At 35.9% G+C, this 19,045-nt stretch overlaps 1 protein-coding gene across 1 annotated transcript in view; it reads left to right on the top strand.

Annotated features, from left to right (window-relative positions):
- The first annotated feature begins 3,335 nt into the window (after nucleotides 1–3,335).
- The window catches only part of LOC109096696 (immunoglobulin superfamily member 3-like), a 134,900-nt gene continuing 119,190 nt past the window's right edge, over nucleotides 3,336–19,045 (top strand). Inside the window, exon 1 of the mRNA XM_042731051.1 lies at nucleotides 3,336–4,468. Coding sequence (XP_042586985.1) covers nucleotides 4,429–4,468 — 40 coding nt within the window. The 5' untranslated portion in view covers nucleotides 3,336–4,428. The remainder of the gene's footprint in view (nucleotides 4,469–19,045) is intronic.

The following is a 19,045-nucleotide window of genomic DNA, read 5'->3' as shown; positions in this document are numbered from 1 at the left end:
TTCCTTTCCTCATTATGGGACTCAAAACTATTAAGCAGATGCCTCACTTGTGCATTTTACATATGAGGTTTGGGAATGAATTTAAGCAGATGATCTGCTTTCATAAGGAAGGTAATATAAGGTATCTGAAGGTGCCTCAAGGTGCAATCTGTAATTGAAAAAAATTCTGTAGGTTTCTGGTTTAATAGGCCTAGCACTGGTGATGCTGTGCAGAACTGAAAAGAAAAAAAAATGATGCAGAATTGAACAAATATGTACACACTGTTAAACATTCAGATAACTGCCAAAACAAAAGAAAAAAGTAGATACCATTTAAAGGCTTTTTTATTATTATTACTACTTTTTTTATAAATATTATTAAAACTCCAGTGCCCAAGGAAAAGCAGTTTTATTTTACGTGGAGTGAACTGCCTCATGTGGGTCGAGATCACATGACCAGCCAAATACTACCAGAAAAATAACAGGAGATGGACCTGTTGTATATGAATTAGATACTGCATATTATGGCTGGTAATCTCTTAAAAATAAAGCTTTCAAAATGGCCATTTTTGGTTCACAAAAAAACTTTCATTTTATTTTTCTTAGTCTTAAGAATATTTTTTTTAAACTGAAGAACATTTTTCCAATTTAAAGAACCTATCCGTGAAATGGAAAGGTTCTATGGATGTTAAGAATTCATTATGGAACCATCAATGCCAAAAAAGAACCTTTATTTTTAGAGTGTATAATCACTCCACCTTGCAGTTAAAAGCACCATTTAGCTTTTCAGAGGCATTACAATGCTCAGTACTGAATTTATAGAAATGATAAAACTAAAGAGCTAAAAGGGCACAATTTACAATGACTTTTTTTAATCAGATTCTATTCCTAATTTTAAAATGTTAGTTATCAGTTTTTGAGCTGTACTGCCATATTGACCTATCCTACACAATATCAACAAAAAAAAAAATACACACAAATATTTTTATGTATATTAAAAAGGTTCTGGACAAGCTGTTCATAATGAAACTGTCAGATAACTGTAATGAAACATTGGCACGTTTATCATTTTTATCACTTACTCTATTATAAAACACTTTGTCATCTCTCTTTGTATAACAAATGACTGACAGCAATCTTATCTCTGACCTTTAAGTATGATTGGGTTTGAATTGATTTTGTAAAGCCTCATCTTGGCGGATGCAGACATTAAGTGCCTTGCTCGGGGGCATGATGGTGGCGCCTGGAGCAGGACTAGTGAAATCCGCCGGGAACCGCTTCACTCAGCTTCCTAACAGTGATGGAATTAAGTTGTTCAAACTTCCTGTGCTTCTTAACCAATGTTCTGTTCCAAAAAGTGGAAAAATAATAAAGTAAGATTAAAACTATTTTTAATAATGGGGAAAAACTGTCTAAATGTCAGAGCAAAATATTATGCCCATAGTATTCTCTAAATAAAACAACACAGAATAACCGAGTGGTTCATTACAATGAACAATATGATGATATTGCACATGGCTTGTTCCCTCATTAGATCATCTTTCTTTACATTGACTCAAATATGTTTTTTGTTCCATGCACGGATGATATAACAACTCCCAATTAAAAACAGACCAGTACTGTATATGAAGCAATAACAATGGATTGATTGTCCTCATGGGCCAGAGCACACTATCCCTTTACATCCAACCGTGACTGACTGATGATCAGACTCCAGCCTTTATCATACACGAGATCAGTTTCTGACTCTGACTTACATATCAAGAACGTAATTATACACGAGAGACTGGAGTGAGCTGTAAAACCATCAGTTTAACCAATTATACATGAGCAGGACAGAGTGAAATTATACACGAGCACCACCCTCCAGTATTATAAAATAACACAGTTACAGGTCAAAAACAAAGTGAGAAGAAAAAACATATTTCATTTCATTTCACATCTGGCTTATAATTTGATTTTTTGACCATGCCAATAGATATTAAATCACACAACTGATATCATCTGAATCAACAGGTAATTTAATATAAAACTTCCTCATGTTCATTTATTTATTTATTTAATTTTTATATTATGGCTTATCAGATGAGGAGGGTTTGGAAACATTACTATTTTTAATGTTTTTGAAAGAAGTATCTTCTGCTCATCAAGCCTGCATTTATTTGATCAAAAATACAGAATAAACAGTAATATTGTGAAATATTATTACAACTTAAAATAATAGTTTTCTATTTGAATATACTTAAAAAAAAAACATTTATTCCTGTGATGCAAAGCTGAATTTTCAGCATCATTACTCCAGCCTTCAGTGTCACATGTAACATCCAGTCTATCACATGATCATTTAGAAATCATTCTAATATTCTGATTTATTATGAGTGTTGGAAACAGTTCTGCTGTCTAATATATTTGATGAATAAAAGTTAAAAAAAAAAAAAAAAAAATCAAAATAATAAAAAAAATCTAAGAATATATATTCTAATAATATATTTTTTTTACTATCACTTTTTATCAATTTAACACATCCTTGCTGAATAAAAGTATTGATTTTATTTGAAAAAAAGAAAGGAAAAAAAAATTACTGACCCCAAATTACTGACCAGTAGTGTATATTGTTATTACAAAATATTTATATTTTAAAAAACATAGCTTCTTTTTTTTTTTTTTACTTTTTATTCATCAAAGTATCCTAAAAAAGTATCACATGTTCTGAAAAAAATATTAAGCAGCAGAACTGTTTCCAACTTTGATAATGAATCATTATATTAGAATGATTTCTAAAGGATCATGTGATAATGATCCTAAAAATTCAGCTTTGCATCACAGAAATAAATGATAATTTAAAGTATAACAAATTTAAAAACAATTATTTTAAATTGTAATAATATATCACAATATTACATTTTTTTCTGTATTTTTGATCAAATAAATGCAGGCTTGATGAGCAGAAGAATCTTCTTTCAAAAACATTAAAAAATAGTAATGTTTCCAAACTTTTGACCTGTACTGTGTATATATATATATATATATATATATATATATATATATATATATATATTTTTTTTTTTTTTTTTTTTTTTTTGGAGGATTCATTGATAAATAGAAAATTCCAAAGAACAGCATTCATTTGTAATAGAAATCTGAAAAATTAGACAGAATGTGAACAATCATAAATGTCCCCATTTTAGGGACTGGTTTTAAAACTAGGGGGCAGCTGTTACCTGGTGGTTTAGTATGGCATTACGCCAAGAGGGCGGAGTTATGTAGGCTACCGGAAAGTGGGAGGGGTGATAGTTTGAAAGCGCAAATGCAGGACAGCAGGATAAAAAAATTCAAATTCCCATAATTAGAACTTTCACCTGCGGCGGCGTATATAAACAACATAATAACATCAACAACACGCGTCACAGGAGTGACAGTTTACGACTGTTAAACCAGTGGCGAGAAATGAAGCGTGTAATTTAGTACAACACGCTACGTAACACATGCGAAGCATGCGCTGTTTAAAAGGTTATTCGGGGATGTTGTCAAACAGACTGTAAATGAACTTGAGTAAGCTATCGTTAAAACGAAAACGCACACTTAAATTGCAATCCCCAATGATAAGCATCGTCTGGAATTCTATCAAAGTAAACGGCGTTTGCGCTTCTAATTGGGGATAAACTGCGCCGTCGCTAGTGACAACTGAATCTAAGCAACATAATACTGATAACAAAAGTGATTTAGTCATCCAAAACTCACTAAAGCAGATTTATTTGACCGGGACACAACTATATTGGTCTCTGGTAGGATTCCCCCCATCTGCTCTCCTGAGGCACCAGCCCATGATTGAAGAATGGGATGGGCCGCCTCTTTGTGACAATAGAGAAGAGCTGAGGGTGATCACGGGAACGGCAGCATCATCGTATTGCTCTTCACGGAGAACGGACAGGGGCACCACATCTGTCTGACAAAGCTACCACAAGTTCATCCACGACCACAGTAAGCCGGTTATTTGACGCGAGCTGGACGAGTTGGTCTCACTCCTCCTCCTCCACGCGTGGGCTGCTCGCGCTGGGAACCGGAGAGCGGCACGAGAGAGCACAGATCCATCCCAGCGTTCAACTCTCTATACTGGATTCATTCGTGAACGGCGGATGTAATTTATCGGAGGCAACCATCCAAAGGCTTTTTTTCAATAACACAAGCGTCTCTTGACTAACACGGCTGTTGTTCGGAGGCTGGATATCCGTCTTTTAAGCGCGCAAGACGGATTTGACTCGGGAGAGATTGAATCGTTGTGGAGTCAGTATACGCACTTTCAAGCGGTCCGAACAGGTGTACGCATTCATAACTCCATCCGGACTGATTTCTGAAGGTCTGAGTGACGATTAGGAATTTATAACCACATTTGCATTATTTTTTTCTGCAATATCTGGACTTAATCGGCAGTGCTGAAACAGTACAACTATGGATGTCAAATGGCTTATTATAGCCTTTGCGGTTTTGGGTAAGTTATGTTTTTGCTACATATTTCATCATTCTGTGACCCCCCTGTTTAATTACCCCAGAGATGATTAATAAGATGCCCTTTTAATTCATTACATGAACCTGTTGCAGTTTTGTGTCATTTTTGATTAATAGTCCTTGTATTTGAGATGATATATTGACGCGTAGGCTGCACGTTAATAATCAGGTGATGCTCGATTTTTTTTCATCTACGTCGAGACGTTTCCATGACTGGATGCATGTACCTAACCCAAGTTATAATTCTATGGAAGTATGTATAGTACATAATGGAATATTAAGTAGTCTTTGATGTGGTCCAGTGACTAAGTTGTCAGCACTTAAACACTGAGGGTGATAGTAAATTGATGAAGGATATTTAAAGTTTTCTCAGTGTGTTATGTTAGATGTTGAAAAGGTTTCTTATACGATTTTGTGTGTTCCTTAAAACCTCTTAAAGCTGTCATTTTGGCTACATACCATGTATGAATTGCAAACATGTAGCCAAATATTCAAGATTATTGTAGGCTATACAGTATGTGGATAAGATGATGTACCTCGTTGTAATGAAAATGTGTAGATTGTGTATGAGCATGGTTTGAATGTGATATGTCAATTGTTTTTAAATCTATTTACATGTTTAACATGGATATAATGGTGGCTGAGTTGATTGCTCTAAGTTGTTATCCTTGTTTTTTTCACACTTTGACAAACATGAGACAGCTGGGTCTCAAAAGCTCTGGTCAGATGAGTGGGGTTTGGTTTGGGGTTAATGTTAGTTTAGAAAGCCCAGCAGGAGATTAATGTTCCTTTATGGGGGACATTAAATCAAGTAAACACTGGAGCATTGATTTTATTTTGATATGATTGATTTGAGGGCACTACACACAATTTCACTCTTAAAGGTGCACCCAGTATTTTTTTTAATTCTTTTTTGGCTTATTAGAAGTGTTTAATTTCAAAGAAATTAACAACACTTTTAAGAAATAGAATTACATTGAAGTGAATCACATGATATGAAGACTTGAGGCTTGTCAGTCTTCTGGAAAAATCAGATTTTATTGACATGGAGTGGGTTGCTCTCTTATGGGTGCCGTCATACATCGCTATCTTTCTCTGACCAAGGTGATTTGAACTCACGTGACTTTGTAATTATTATGACTTTCCAACTCATAAATATGAACTTCCCAAGAGATTTTGAAAGTGCAATTACTGTGACTGCTACGACGACTACTAATGGCAATTTATAACAATAAAAATACTGATTGTGATGAATAACAGCTAAATGTAGGCCTACATAAAAACGTATCGAGTGCAGCATTAAGCCTTCTAAAAACTTTACATCTTGACCTACTGCTTGAGGGCAAAGACAAGTCTGTGTCATTACAAGTTTATGACACTGAAACACACAGTGTCCTTACAAGCCAGACATCACACACCTAAATTCAGACTCACCTGTGTGATGGTGTAGTGTGTCATTGGGTTAACAAGCACAGTGTATTAGTCTTAATGTATCTCTGTTGATGATGAAACTATTGTCTAGGTTATACACTCAAAAACTGCTGGACATCTGGAGCTGTGTTTGTGTTGTGAGAAAGCATGTTTTGCCAATGAACTAGGTTAATATGACATTGAGTTTGGACTCCCAATGGATTACCCCCCCCACCTCCCTCCACAGACTGTATCCCCTATATCCATGTTAGAGAAGTGGAGTCAGGATAGAACAGTCTGTTATTTCATTAATCAACACTCTTTTCATCATGCAAAACACTTTTTAAGCTGCTGTCAGTGCTCACTCACAGTCTTTCCCCTAGTGCCAGTCACAGAGAAAACCATTAATGTGTACAGTACATTTACATATTCTACTCATACATCCCTCCCCCATTCGCTTTTGTCCCCTTTCTTTTCCTCATCACACAAGCAAATACCATCATACTCATTCACACAAACTCTCTACCTCCTAACAAACAACAGATGGCTGTACCATCCTGGACAAGAGGCATGTTAGTTCTGTAGGGAGGGGCCTGGGTGAGAATGGAGCATTGGCTACTGTTGGCTTTCTTGTAAAAAAGAAATGTCGTCAATTAGGTAGCATGCTTTTGCGTTTGCTCTCAGCAGGATGATTTGATCAAATGAGTATGAGAAGTACAGTTAATTTGTACCATTTTTGATCTTTTGCGTTACTATAGCAAACCAGTTCCCTAGATCATCTTTGATAGAAACTCATACTGCTCCTTTAGCGTTAAGGTTCTATTAAATTACATGCAAATGATCATATTTCAATAAAGAAGATCTTCAAAACGCTGTGGGTTTGAGCTCAGGGGAACTCAATGGGGTTTTGAGGAAATGCACGAACATCTCATTTTCATATTCAAGCATTTGAGCTGTATTTGAGTGAGCAAAGCAAACCCTTCACGAATGGAGCAGAAAATATTTAGTTTCTCATTCTGAGTGAACATCTTCCTACCCCCCATTCTTGTGTTATTCTCTAAAACTGCTCACAAAACAACAGGAGAGGCTATAAAAACCTTCTTCCTTCACACACAGTTAATAGGCCCACAAACCGGTAAACACAACCCTAAAAAACTTTTTTTTTATTTTCATTTTTTATAGTTGTGTCACTGTTGTATTCATAATTAGCTTTCCTGACTCCTGGGAAATACTTTTTTATAGGACCATGTGGTGTAGGGCTAGGCGATATGGCCAAAAATATTATCACACTATCAATATTTATTTTGATATTCATTTATCATTAATGTGGAAGGAAATGTTTGTTAGAACTTGAGAATGAAGGAAAAAACAACCTGCTAGGTCACAATTAAACTCCATAGAGTAGGCTAACTTTTAGTTTAGGGCCCCATGAAATCAATTAAATTTTTTCCTAAATTCTGTTTTTCTTTTTTTCTTTTTTTTTGGATTTTCTGAGTCTTATGGTTTAATCAAAAATAGTGTCTAATGAAACAAAGTAATTAAACTTTAACAGTTTAATTGACCTTTTAAAATGTAATCAAATGAAAAATAACAGTTAATTTACAGTTTGTGTGGATGAAACTACACCAATCAATCACACACACAGCAGGCTGCATGCACTGACAACTTTGCAGTTGTCTTGCTTATTTCTGTTGTGTGCGTTTAATGCTGTTTCGATGAATCCATATTGAGTAAAAATGTTAATAGCTTATCATCGCTTGACCAGTTTTATCACAATCTTTATATGATATAGTTTATCACCCAGCCTAATGTAATGTTCATGCTTATCAAGATGTGGTATTGTGGTCTGGAGATAAGGCTAGTGTGTCTGTGCTAGATAATGTTTTACTGTGTTTGTCTGATCGCAGTGTTTGTTTATGCAAAAAATGTCCCCATAAGCAATGTTATCCCTTTTGAGAAACGAACTAGCCTCATAGTATGCTAAATTTAACTACTTTTCATCCAATTTAATGCAGCTCTTTGAACACCATAGAGGAAGCTGTCATAAAGCGAACGACAGAATGGAAAAAGTGAGTGCTAGAGAGAGATTATTCAAGGAAGGTGTTTGTCTGAAGCCTTTATTAGCCTCCCACTGACTCAGGCACATTAGCCGAGCTTAGCTTCCCTGCATGGATTTCACAAAAAACAATGCTCTCATTTCCTGACACTCAGGCTGGGCTTAATAAAGCCTCACTGAGTGGATTTTGGTTTTATTAGAAATACAGAGGAAATTAAAGGTGCCGTAAGCAATTTTAGACATTTTTCTAACTCTCTTTTGCTAACATGCCCTTGTCATGCAAGACCCCCTGCAGCCTCCTGTCCAACTTTTGCTAGGTCTGTTAAAAACCTTAGCACATTAGTGTGATATTTTGTTAAGCTTTGCTATGGGCTAATAGGACTAACAGATAGCTTGCTAAGCAAAGGCAAAATGGTCATAAAATGGTCAAATTTTTAATTAGCTTTGCTTATGAAAATGTCATACTGTAGATAAACACTTTTTGTAATTAAGAAGACATTCACCTTAAACAGATTTTCTCCTATTTCTAATTAGGAATCACATAGTCTACCCTTAAGTTGATAATGTTATGCTGACTTGCAGTTTAATAAGCGAGTGAGTTCATTCAGGCAATATGTGTTTCTCAAAGTTTTTACTCACAGGCCCTCTGTTGTCCAGCACAATATTCAAAGGCTGCCCTCAGACAGTCTAATTTATTTCCAGTATTGCTTCTATAATTATGACAAAGTTGCTTGTTTTCAAAATGTTTATTTATTAACAAACTGCAAGTATTGATTTATTAAATCAATTAACTATGATTCATTTTGTGATTTTTCAGAACTTTCAAGAACTGTATGTTCTTAAATAAAAATGGTTTAGGGGGGAAAAAAGTATGAAATCAGTGCATGTTCTGATTTAATTTATTTTAAGCATATTGATTAAAAAAAAGTATTTTAATAAATGAATATTTTACTCATTAATTACTGTTAAGTCATTCTGCAGCCCCTTTTGGATGTTTGCAGCACCCCGATTTGAGAACTACTGCCTTAGATTCAAACCGTGAGACCTTTTGGATGATTAATTGAAAGAACTGGCTTGTATGTTGAACCAGACTACACTGGTTGTGCAAATATGGTCCAAAAACAAACAAAAAAATTTGGTAACAAAGATGCCGTGGATTTAAGCAGTGATGGTTGTGAAGGAAACATGGATTCTCAAAAACCCCCATAGTCCAAGTCAGCAAGGTGATTTACAGACAGTGTTTCTGACTGCCTACATACCTACGGCTGTCACAGAGACAGGTGTCATTCCTCAGGGCTCCCATTTCAGGGATGTCAAGTAGAAGAGGCATTTTAGGTGTGGTGTTCCAGAAGATATGGCCATAAAACCCATCACTGCTATGGTGAAGTTGTGTTAGAAGTGGGAAACAATGGTAATTTATTTATACGTACTTACTTACAATAAATAAAATTATATATTACAATAAAAATATTTTTTTTTTTGTGATGACTTTGGTTAGAGGAGTAGGACTCATCAGCTGACTGCCAAAACTGTAGCTGTCATTCTATTCTAACCCTGCTATGTTAGCACTCTACCAGCCATCAGTGCTGTTTACACCCAGTGTTCAGCTTCAACACAATGGAGTTAAGAGTCCCAGCGATGTGTAAGATTCTTGTAGAACACACACAGATACACTGTGTGTTCATAGGAACATGATCATTGCACTCTTTCTGAGGGGCCTATTTACACCTCCCACACAACACTTTGGTATCTCGCCGTGGCTTTTCATTCAGTCGTTTCACTCTGTTGTAGAACATGGTTGTCCTTCAAAACCCTGAGAATGTTGCTGTAGTTAGGGGGCTCTCAGTTGCCTGACTTCCGAGTGACCCGTTGCTCCAGAATGCTGATCCGTGAATGTTTAGCTATGAGCGTCTAGCTGGGGTCCCAGGGCCCTATTTGTCATCTGTCTGATACATCCTGTGTATGTTCAGGACTGCCTTGAAATGAGGTCAGCACTACACGTGTTTATACATTCATGGCATACTGTTAATTTTCCATGCTTTAGGGGATTATTACCGTGGTGAAGATCTGTATGTAAACTTAAAAATGCAATTACTTTTCAGAAAGTATAGTTTTTGAGTTACAGATAAGGAATTTGAATTAGCCTACTCTACTCTTCCAGATGTTAAATTTAATTTGAACCTGCTATTTTCTTCTATTTAGGTGAGATTGCATGTAAACAATTTTTGACCAAAAAAAAAAAAAAAAAAAAAAAAATTGGTCTTCAGTTTGGGCTTTTTGGTGTTTGAAGTGGTCTCTGTTTTTATACTTCCATTCTACAGAAAAAAGTGTTTATTGATGTAGTTTTCTATGAAAATATGGAGGGAAAATGTCTTTGACGTATCCTAGTCAATATTACCTCAGCTAACCCCTGCATTCTGGATAGAATTTAGAATTTGAAGTGTTCAAATATATGTGCATATATTTAAACTTAAAAGCAAGTATTTATTTTGATGTTATCTTGATTCTCTTCAAATTCTCCTAAAATGTTGTTTTAAAAGACAACATGTCCTAGATGAACTCACCATATCAACATTTTAATGTTCAACTCAAAGCTCTGGATTAAAAATGTATGAGAATTGAATGAAATTTCTGCATGCTTTATGTCGTCAAATACTGTCCAAAAATAAGCCACAGCTTTATAGTATACTTTTTATCCCTTGGTATGCTGGAAGCTGGTTGTACTATCATGAGTAAAAGGTCAAGAAGGCATTTAGTGTGTGTGTGTGTCACTTTCCAGTTGTTCTTCTTTATCAGGTCTACTGCTGTGAGACTTTATCATCTTAAATTGTGTTGCAGTTGAATCACCAGTGTTTGTGTGTGTCCTCTCTGGTTCTTTGTAGTTTATTTTTGGTTCCTACTCTGTGTGTTTGTTTGTGCAGGTAGGTGTGTGCTTGCCTGAAGTGGCTCAGATTAGATCTAAACAAAATGGAAACATGCAGCAGGGGGTTGGGGTTAGTAAGCTCATTTCTGCCCCCTTGGCTATTATACAAGATCTCCGTAGTTGGCTCTGATCTGTGCCTGGTACCTGCCTCTGGCTCTTCCACACTTACAGGAAAACAGACCCCCTCTCAAGATCTGACCAAGAAACTGAGGCTTTTTCCTGCATGTTGGACCTCATTCAAGTAGCTTTAAGTGTTGCAGTCACTTCTTTGAATTTCTCTTCAAGAGATCTTCTCCTCCCCCTAACAGCTGAGCACACACACAATTGCATGACCCCCATACACAGCAAACACCCACACCCCTGCAGAAACACTTCCATCTACCAAACCAATTAAGCAAAATAAAATACTGTCAACGCTTTAAAGACATTAAAGTAGGCCTTTTTTTTTCAAGATATTTAAAAATGTTGCATGGATAAAAAAACCTCTAAATTAGTAGGCTGTACATCACATTTTATTATTAATATTTTATTAATATTTTATTATTATCATTAAGAAATAATGTAGGCTAAAACACCAGTAAATAAAGCAAAATATTTACAAACATTACAAACACAATTAGGCTATTTTAGTTCCCTTCTATCCACAACAAATCCTCTGAAGTTGTAAGCCAAAAGCTTTCCTTTCTGTGAACTTCGGAGCATGCAACAATGATCCTAACATGCTCCTTTTTTCTTTAGTTTTGTTAATCTGTTAATGATTTAAGTGAAATATATTTAGTTTATAGGCCTATGTATCCCTTTTTATGTAGCCTATATAGTTTTATTCCATTTTCTCTGTTCACAGAAAAGCTGCAGGTGCGTGATGTGAACTTGTGTGAATCCGTGTTCTACATGATCCTGACATTTTTGCTGGTTTCAAACACACAAAAAGCTGCATATTACCTGCCATTCATTTTCACTTAAATGTAGGCCTAATGCTTAATTGGCGGTTCCTGACATATCCTCTGGTAAACTAACTCCGGGGCATTGCCATTGCAACTTACCTATGATGAATTTACAGCTGAGTGTGGGCGTTTCACTTGTTAGATGCATCAGCGTCACATTTGCATAGGCTGTACTATGCTGTTTTGCGCAGCTTGTAAGTGAACAACAGATCTGTGTAGTAAATGCTGCTCCATGTGAAAGTGCACAGGTGATGGAGATTTACTGCTGATTACAGAACTGGCTTTACTGAGAAGATGTGCAATAAATATCACGTGCGATTTATTGTGCAGCCCTACTGTCTAACAAACTATATTTTGTACAGTTTTTATTTTGTTTTGGCAACTATTTAATTATTTTGCCCAGAGAAAAAAGTTGGATTATGCAACAGATATGCAACTCATTGTAATTAATAAACCATTGGCATTTGCCCTTTTCATGCTATTTCCGATATGCAGATGGCTTTAAAATAATAAAAAATCGGCCGATAAATATCGGTGGCTGATACATAGGTGCATCCCTAGTGTGAACATTTAAAAAAAGTTTTTAAAATCTTGAATTTTGACAGTCAAAACCCCGTTTTAGATTTTTGACAGTAGTAGGTTGAGTTCATTATCATTAATATACACATTCTAATCTGTCATTGTAGCTATATATGTGATATAAGTATTTATATCACTTATAGAAGAGGCATAGAGATCTGAGACAGAACAGGCTAAAGGACTGTGCAGAGTTTAGTGGACATAGCTTGAAATTTCTAGAAGGATTTAAAATCAGTAGTTTTCAGTGGAAACTTACAGGCATTTGCTTCTGTTTGAGAGCTAGTCAGAGCTTGTAATTCCACTTGGAGCTTTCAGTCAGAACTTTTCAATGGACACCTATAGGATTTTGCTCTGGTTAGAGAGTCTCTGGTGAGTCCAAGTACTCAGAAAAGATATAGCAATCTGAACCAGAACAGGTTGAGTTTGGTGGATATAGATTGGGAGCTCTAGGCTAGTTGGAATTACATTCAGAAGTTTTCAGTGGAAACCAATGGGAAGTGTTTTGCTCCTGTACTGTTTGAGACTCCACAATTGGAAAACGGATGTACAGTAGGTTAGAAAGGATTTTGAGTTTTGAGTCAGAACAGATGGTATGACTGTGGCAAGTTTGGGGAATGTAGGTCGAAAGGTGTTACAGTGCAAATTTTTGAGTTAGGGATTTTGAAAGAATCCTAGCCCAAGTTTGTTGACTTTATCATGTTAACTTATCTTGAGTTCCTGTATGTCCCTAATACCAGGCACTACCTAATAGTCCTGATGTTCCTCTGGGGAAGGTCCCGAACACCAGTGATCGAGCCAACCCTAATAATTAGCATCTGTCATGCCTGAAAACTGCTTTTGGAAGTAGACGAAAGCCTGACTCTATTGAGAGACACTGCCATTACTGCTTTAGCAAACCCAAGGAATCTGAGTGATCGCACTTAAAACAACAGAATAAAGCAGTCAATCAGGAGCAGTGTGTTGGCAGGGCTACATTAACTCTGGTCAGATGCCTGCAGTCTGATTGTCTTTCTTTAGAACAAAGGAGCGAATGGATGGGCAAAAATGGTGGAGTAGCAATGAGTGATTAGAGGATAAAGGCTTCTAGTTTTATTTTAGGACACACTGACATCCAAAGACAGAATGTGTCTGACAATTGCTACGGAAGCCAGTCAGACGAGACTAATTAATTGCTAATTAGCTTTCTTTCTAATGTTGTGCTGTGTGCATAAACATGGAGATGGAGATTTTGAGTTAAAAACTAAAAGCTGTCATTCACTCAAGACACTCAAGTTTAGTTTAGCTTGAGGTTCCATTGGGTTGCCTTTGACAAATAACAGTCATTAGTTGACTTATAATGATTTAGTGCTTTAAAGTGTGTCCATACAAACAAAGGGAGCAAAGGGGTAGGGAGGGAGAAGTACTCCAGAGAAGCGAGACAGTCTGGGGGTCTGTGGGTGGCTAGACTAGACACTTAACAGGCATGAGTGGTTATCCCGGTGGGATGTTGGAGCGCAATCGAGTCAACTGGTCACAAACACTAAATTTTTTAGCATGTCCACGGAACTGATGGATGGAACGGTGGAGTGGGCTGTCTACAACCCGCTCATGAATAATTTACAAGGGCACTCAAGGGACAGTGGGAAGGCAGGTCAGTCTATGGGTGGGGGTTGATTGAATAGATAGAGTGATAAGATGGGGTCCAGAGAAGACACAAAGATTGTATTGTTTTGAGCGATTGACCGTAAGTAGGACATTCATGGACATTTTTTTTTTTTTTTTGTCCTGGGCAGCTTTCCTGATGGGGCTACTTGCTTTAACTATACTGCACAGCATTCTAAACCATAATTTCCCAAAGATTTTAAGGGGTTGAAACATTTATATATAGATTTTGGGCTGTAATTGTTTAATCACCATGCCCAAGGATCCAAAACATGTTCTACTTTGATAAATATATCCTAAATTGAGTTTACTTTAGGGCATTCTTCACTCCTGGTATTAAGATGTGTTTTTAGTGATCCGATCACAAGTGGTCAGTTGAGATGCTTTACTGTTTACTGCTTTACGCCTGCTATTAAAAAAGATAATTCACCCAAAAATGAAAATTCTGTCATTAATTACTCACTCTCATGTCATTCCAAACCCTTAAGACCTCTTGTCATTCCAAACCCTTAAGACCTCATGTCATTCCAAACCCTTAAGACGTACTTTTGGTTCATCTTTGGAACACGAATGAAGATATTTTTTGGTGAAATCTGAGAGCTTTCTGACAGCAAGGCAACTGACTTGTTCAAGACCCAAAAATGTAGTAAGAAGTTAGAACTTCATTAAAATAGTCCATGTGACATCAGTGGTTCAACCTTAATTTCATGAAGCCACAAGAATGCTTTTTGTACGCAAATAAAGCAAAAATAATGACTTTATTCAACAATTTATTTTCGTCTGTGTCAGACTTCGTAATTAATGACAGAATTTTAATTATTGGGTGAACTATCCCTTTTTTAGTATTTCAAAATGCATCTTCTGTGACCACTTGTTTGGATTTTGTCAAGATACTCCCCTCTTGTTTTGTTACTCTACATTACTTTCACAGGAGTATGTAATGTGAATTCTATTGAATATATGAAGCCATGTTGCGTGGAAAAGAAAGTAAGTGAAAAGGATAAGGAGGGCAACAGCAAATTTAACTGCAGTCTGTGTTTTTTTCTGGTAAAATTCTGCAATATTTCAATGCTTCTTCTCTCAACATGTCCAAGAATGATCATGTGTGGGCAGCGAGTAGGCAGAGCTTCACTTCAGGCAGTGAAGCATTCAGGACTGTAGTATTTCCACTACAAATGCGATGTGATCGCTTGCGTTTTTGACTGCATACACACGTGGTTTCAGTGATTCAATCACAAAACACTTTAGACCCTGTTTCCACCTGTATTTAGCACTAATCACTTGTGATTCGATCTTCTTAAACGCATTGCTATGCCAGGTGGAAATGGGGCCTAACACAGTCCTGTTTGCAATGCAAGCAATGTTACTTTGACTTACTTTAAGATGAAGAGAAATTGAGGAGTTGTTTTGTTGTCTCTTCTCCCTTTCTGATGATACAGTAAAATTAGCAAGTGGAAACTAAGATTAAAATTGATCTAGACTGAAATTAACTAGTTAATGAACTAGCCAGATCAATAATCGCTATAGCTACATTCAAAGTATGCAGCATGAATCACTGCTGACAATTTGAATCTGTTGGCCACTTTCTCTGCCTGTGGTTCTAATGACATTCACTGCTTCCTCTGCCTCAGGATTAAGTGAAAGCTGAGGGAAGTATCCCTGTTGTATTGCGAAATATGGCTCTGGTGCAATAGCCTCCCCCATTTATCTTCTGCACTTTCTTATACTATGAAGCAAGAAGTTTTTGGAAAGATGTGTTTTGTTTCTTGTTTTGGTAATTAGAATGGCCTCCATAGCATAGAGCAGTGGTTCCCAACCATTTTTCCTACATATACACATGTAAGGGATAAGCAACGCCTAACCATGCATTAAAGGATTTTAAATGCACGTCCCACTTATTGGATGTATTCCATGGTTTTTTGCCAAGTTATAGACAAGTTAAAACTAGTATTGCTCATTGCAGCACAATATTTGACCGAAGGGGTAAAAATGACTTTTATTTTCGTAAGTTACGCCACGTTAGCGATAGCATTCTGCCTGCTTCAAATCATACACAGAGATAAAATAGTTCTGTAAGACCACATTTATTTGAATGAATTATAGCATGTATTTCAATTAATTATCGATCGATCATTTGAGAGAGAGAGAGACAAAGAAAGATGACAGTTGTGTGTACCTGCATGCTGTGTCTGCTAGGGCTGGGCGATATATTAAAAAATTTATATCTCGATATTGTCAACATTTTTACGATATTCGATATATATCTCAATATTTTTGCATTTGCATTTAAATAATAAAAAAACTAGACCAAGTGATCACTTACTGCTTTTTATTAAATGAACACATGTATATGCAACTCATTGTCTTCCATGTCTGGTTTAAGAGAAGCTCTGTGGCATAAAACTATGTTCCCACTGACACTAAAAATGTACATTTTGAGATGTACAGATGTACATTTATTTTCATTAACAAAAACAGTTCCTGTATCTGTGAAAATTATAACAGCCTCATCTTTCATACATTTGTAGATCATGATAACCACAGGTACAGCACCTCACTACCATGGTAAAAAGTAGCCCAACTATATGGTTTCTATAATATTTGCTATGAAAAAAGTAACCTGAAGACATTCAGTGTAAATACAAATTCACAACAAAAAAACGATATGACAATAACAAAAATACTGTGATTATATTCCATTACTCCTTTAATATATTTAGTACATTATTAATATAATAAAATTCAATATGAATATTCTTCTTTTCTGCTACAATACCATGTTTACTGTCAACTTAAAAACAGAAAAACCATGTTAAATTTAAAAAAGCTTTAAATTGAAATGCCTTCTAATTGGACCGTTGTTGGACAGGTGTTTTTGCATCAGTTGTTGAGAATGATCCAGCTCTGATTTATCTGGCTTTAAACTAGTTTAAATCGCATACCTATGTGATTTGTACTGGAGAACTCTGCGCTGAACTTGAGCACGATCACTAGATCTCACAGCGCTGTTAAGTGGTCTCACGACTGGTCAGTGTAGTAAATACATTCACTTTACATTCTCTTTTCTTTTGAGCTGAGCTGATAAAAGGTGCGATTTCAAACGAGAAGCGCTATTTCGTTTTGCTTTTGGTGCATTTGGCATTCAGTACGTATTTATCATGCACAACAGAATGCTAACGATTATCAGTTAGGCAGGTTGGTAGTGGCACCAGTGCGACCTCTAACAAAATTTAGTGTCACAGGCAGAAAAAAAAGGTTGCAAAATATCCATTTAGTCAGTCTGGAGCCCTAGTACACTACTGTCAATTACACTTTTATTTAATTGTTTATTTTATTTAATTGCCTTATCTATTGTAAGCATATGATTTAAAAACATTTTTATATAAAATTATTAGTGGAACATTTTATACATCTTTATTTGTCCTCAAAGCATATCAGCTGAAATATTGGAATACCTAAGATTTTTTCATTGGCAATTTATGTTAACTAATGTTAACTAATGAAGCCCTAATGTAAAGTGTGAACGAACAATAAAGAATCAAAACACTTTCAAACAATATCTTGGGAAAGTTGTAGTCCAGATTAAAATGTAAAAAAAAGTTTGAAAAAGTATTTGGTGCTGTGATGAACACCATAGTGAATCCACAAATCTGAATGGCTATTCAAAATTATTTAAATATGTTTTAGAAAGTAGCAGCTGCTTTATTTATGGGGTTTCCAGTGTAAGGGCTGCATTTTCTGCAGTTTAGCGCCATCTGCTGTCAGACATTGAGTGTGCTTTCAGGTGTTCCCCCATGTGCTTCTCATGCGTGCTTGTTTACATCAGAGCAGCACACCCCTCTTTCAAGCAGCATACAGCAGTGTTGTGTATTTTAACCGGTTGATGGGAATAGTATTCTTATTATGCATTCCAAATTCTGAATAATTTGTAATATATAATTATTCACGGTATTTAGAAGTGCCCAAGATAACAATATTGTGCATATTCATTACCGTGATATATGCATTACCGAGTACCGGCACATGTCTACTGTCAATAGAAGAAAAAAATTATTTAATAACAATATAAATTATTATATTACATAATATAATTACTTATGTTTATAATAATCCATTATTATATTTAAAAATTATTTTAAATATAGTAATAAATTAAGAGGAAAGCCAAGCAGCTAGAATTTATATGTCTGTTACTGGTTGTCCAGTGTTCTAGTAAGTAAAATCACTGCTAAAGATGTGGATCTGGCATGTTGATGTGTGTAATCATTGTGTTTATATTCCACATACATCTGCATGTGCCATACTTTAAAGGCTTTGTAACATAAATTGGCACAATGAATATTTAAAATGTGTGTATGAGATGTGTAGACGTGAGCCTCTCAGTCTCACCTTTGTGTTGCACAGTAAAGAGCAAAGTGTTAGATGGGTTCATAGATTATTGATGGAGAGAACAGTGCTGAGCAGAGCAGCAGATGGTTGTGTGGCCTGTATGCTCCTGCCGGAGAGGAAAGAGAGAGCACTGATTGGTTGTGTTTGCATATATGTTGTGCTTTATAGTGAAGCTAGTGCTAGTGAAGCTATTATAAAATATAATAAAAAAAAATACAATACTAAATAATACAATACAATAAAACAATTAATAAAAAGAATATCATAAGAATATCAACTGTAAACATTACATCAAAATCATCAAACTTTTATTTTGACACACAAGAGATGTAGTCCTTAAGGCTTCACTTTTTTGTTAAGTGCTGCCAAATGCACGTTATAGAGCAAACTAAAGATTTTGGTTTTATTTCGATTAATCATGCAACCCTAGTAAACACTGGCTCACTCAGGACCGTGTACCATAAATCAGGATTCGACTGATATATGGGATTGCCTATGTGCTGGACCTTTGCCCCTGACTCCAGGATCTTATGTTTTAAGTATCCATCAAATGTAACAGTTTACATCTGCGTGAAAGGAAACGCATGTGCAGTCACACACATGTTTTGAATCAGGCCC

Source organism: Cyprinus carpio, chromosome B9 (assembly GCF_018340385.1).
Source record: "Cyprinus carpio isolate SPL01 chromosome B9, ASM1834038v1, whole genome shotgun sequence".
Taxonomy (NCBI): Eukaryota; Metazoa; Chordata; class Actinopteri; order Cypriniformes; family Cyprinidae; genus Cyprinus; species Cyprinus carpio.
This window is presented reverse-complemented; position numbering and strand designations above follow the sequence as displayed.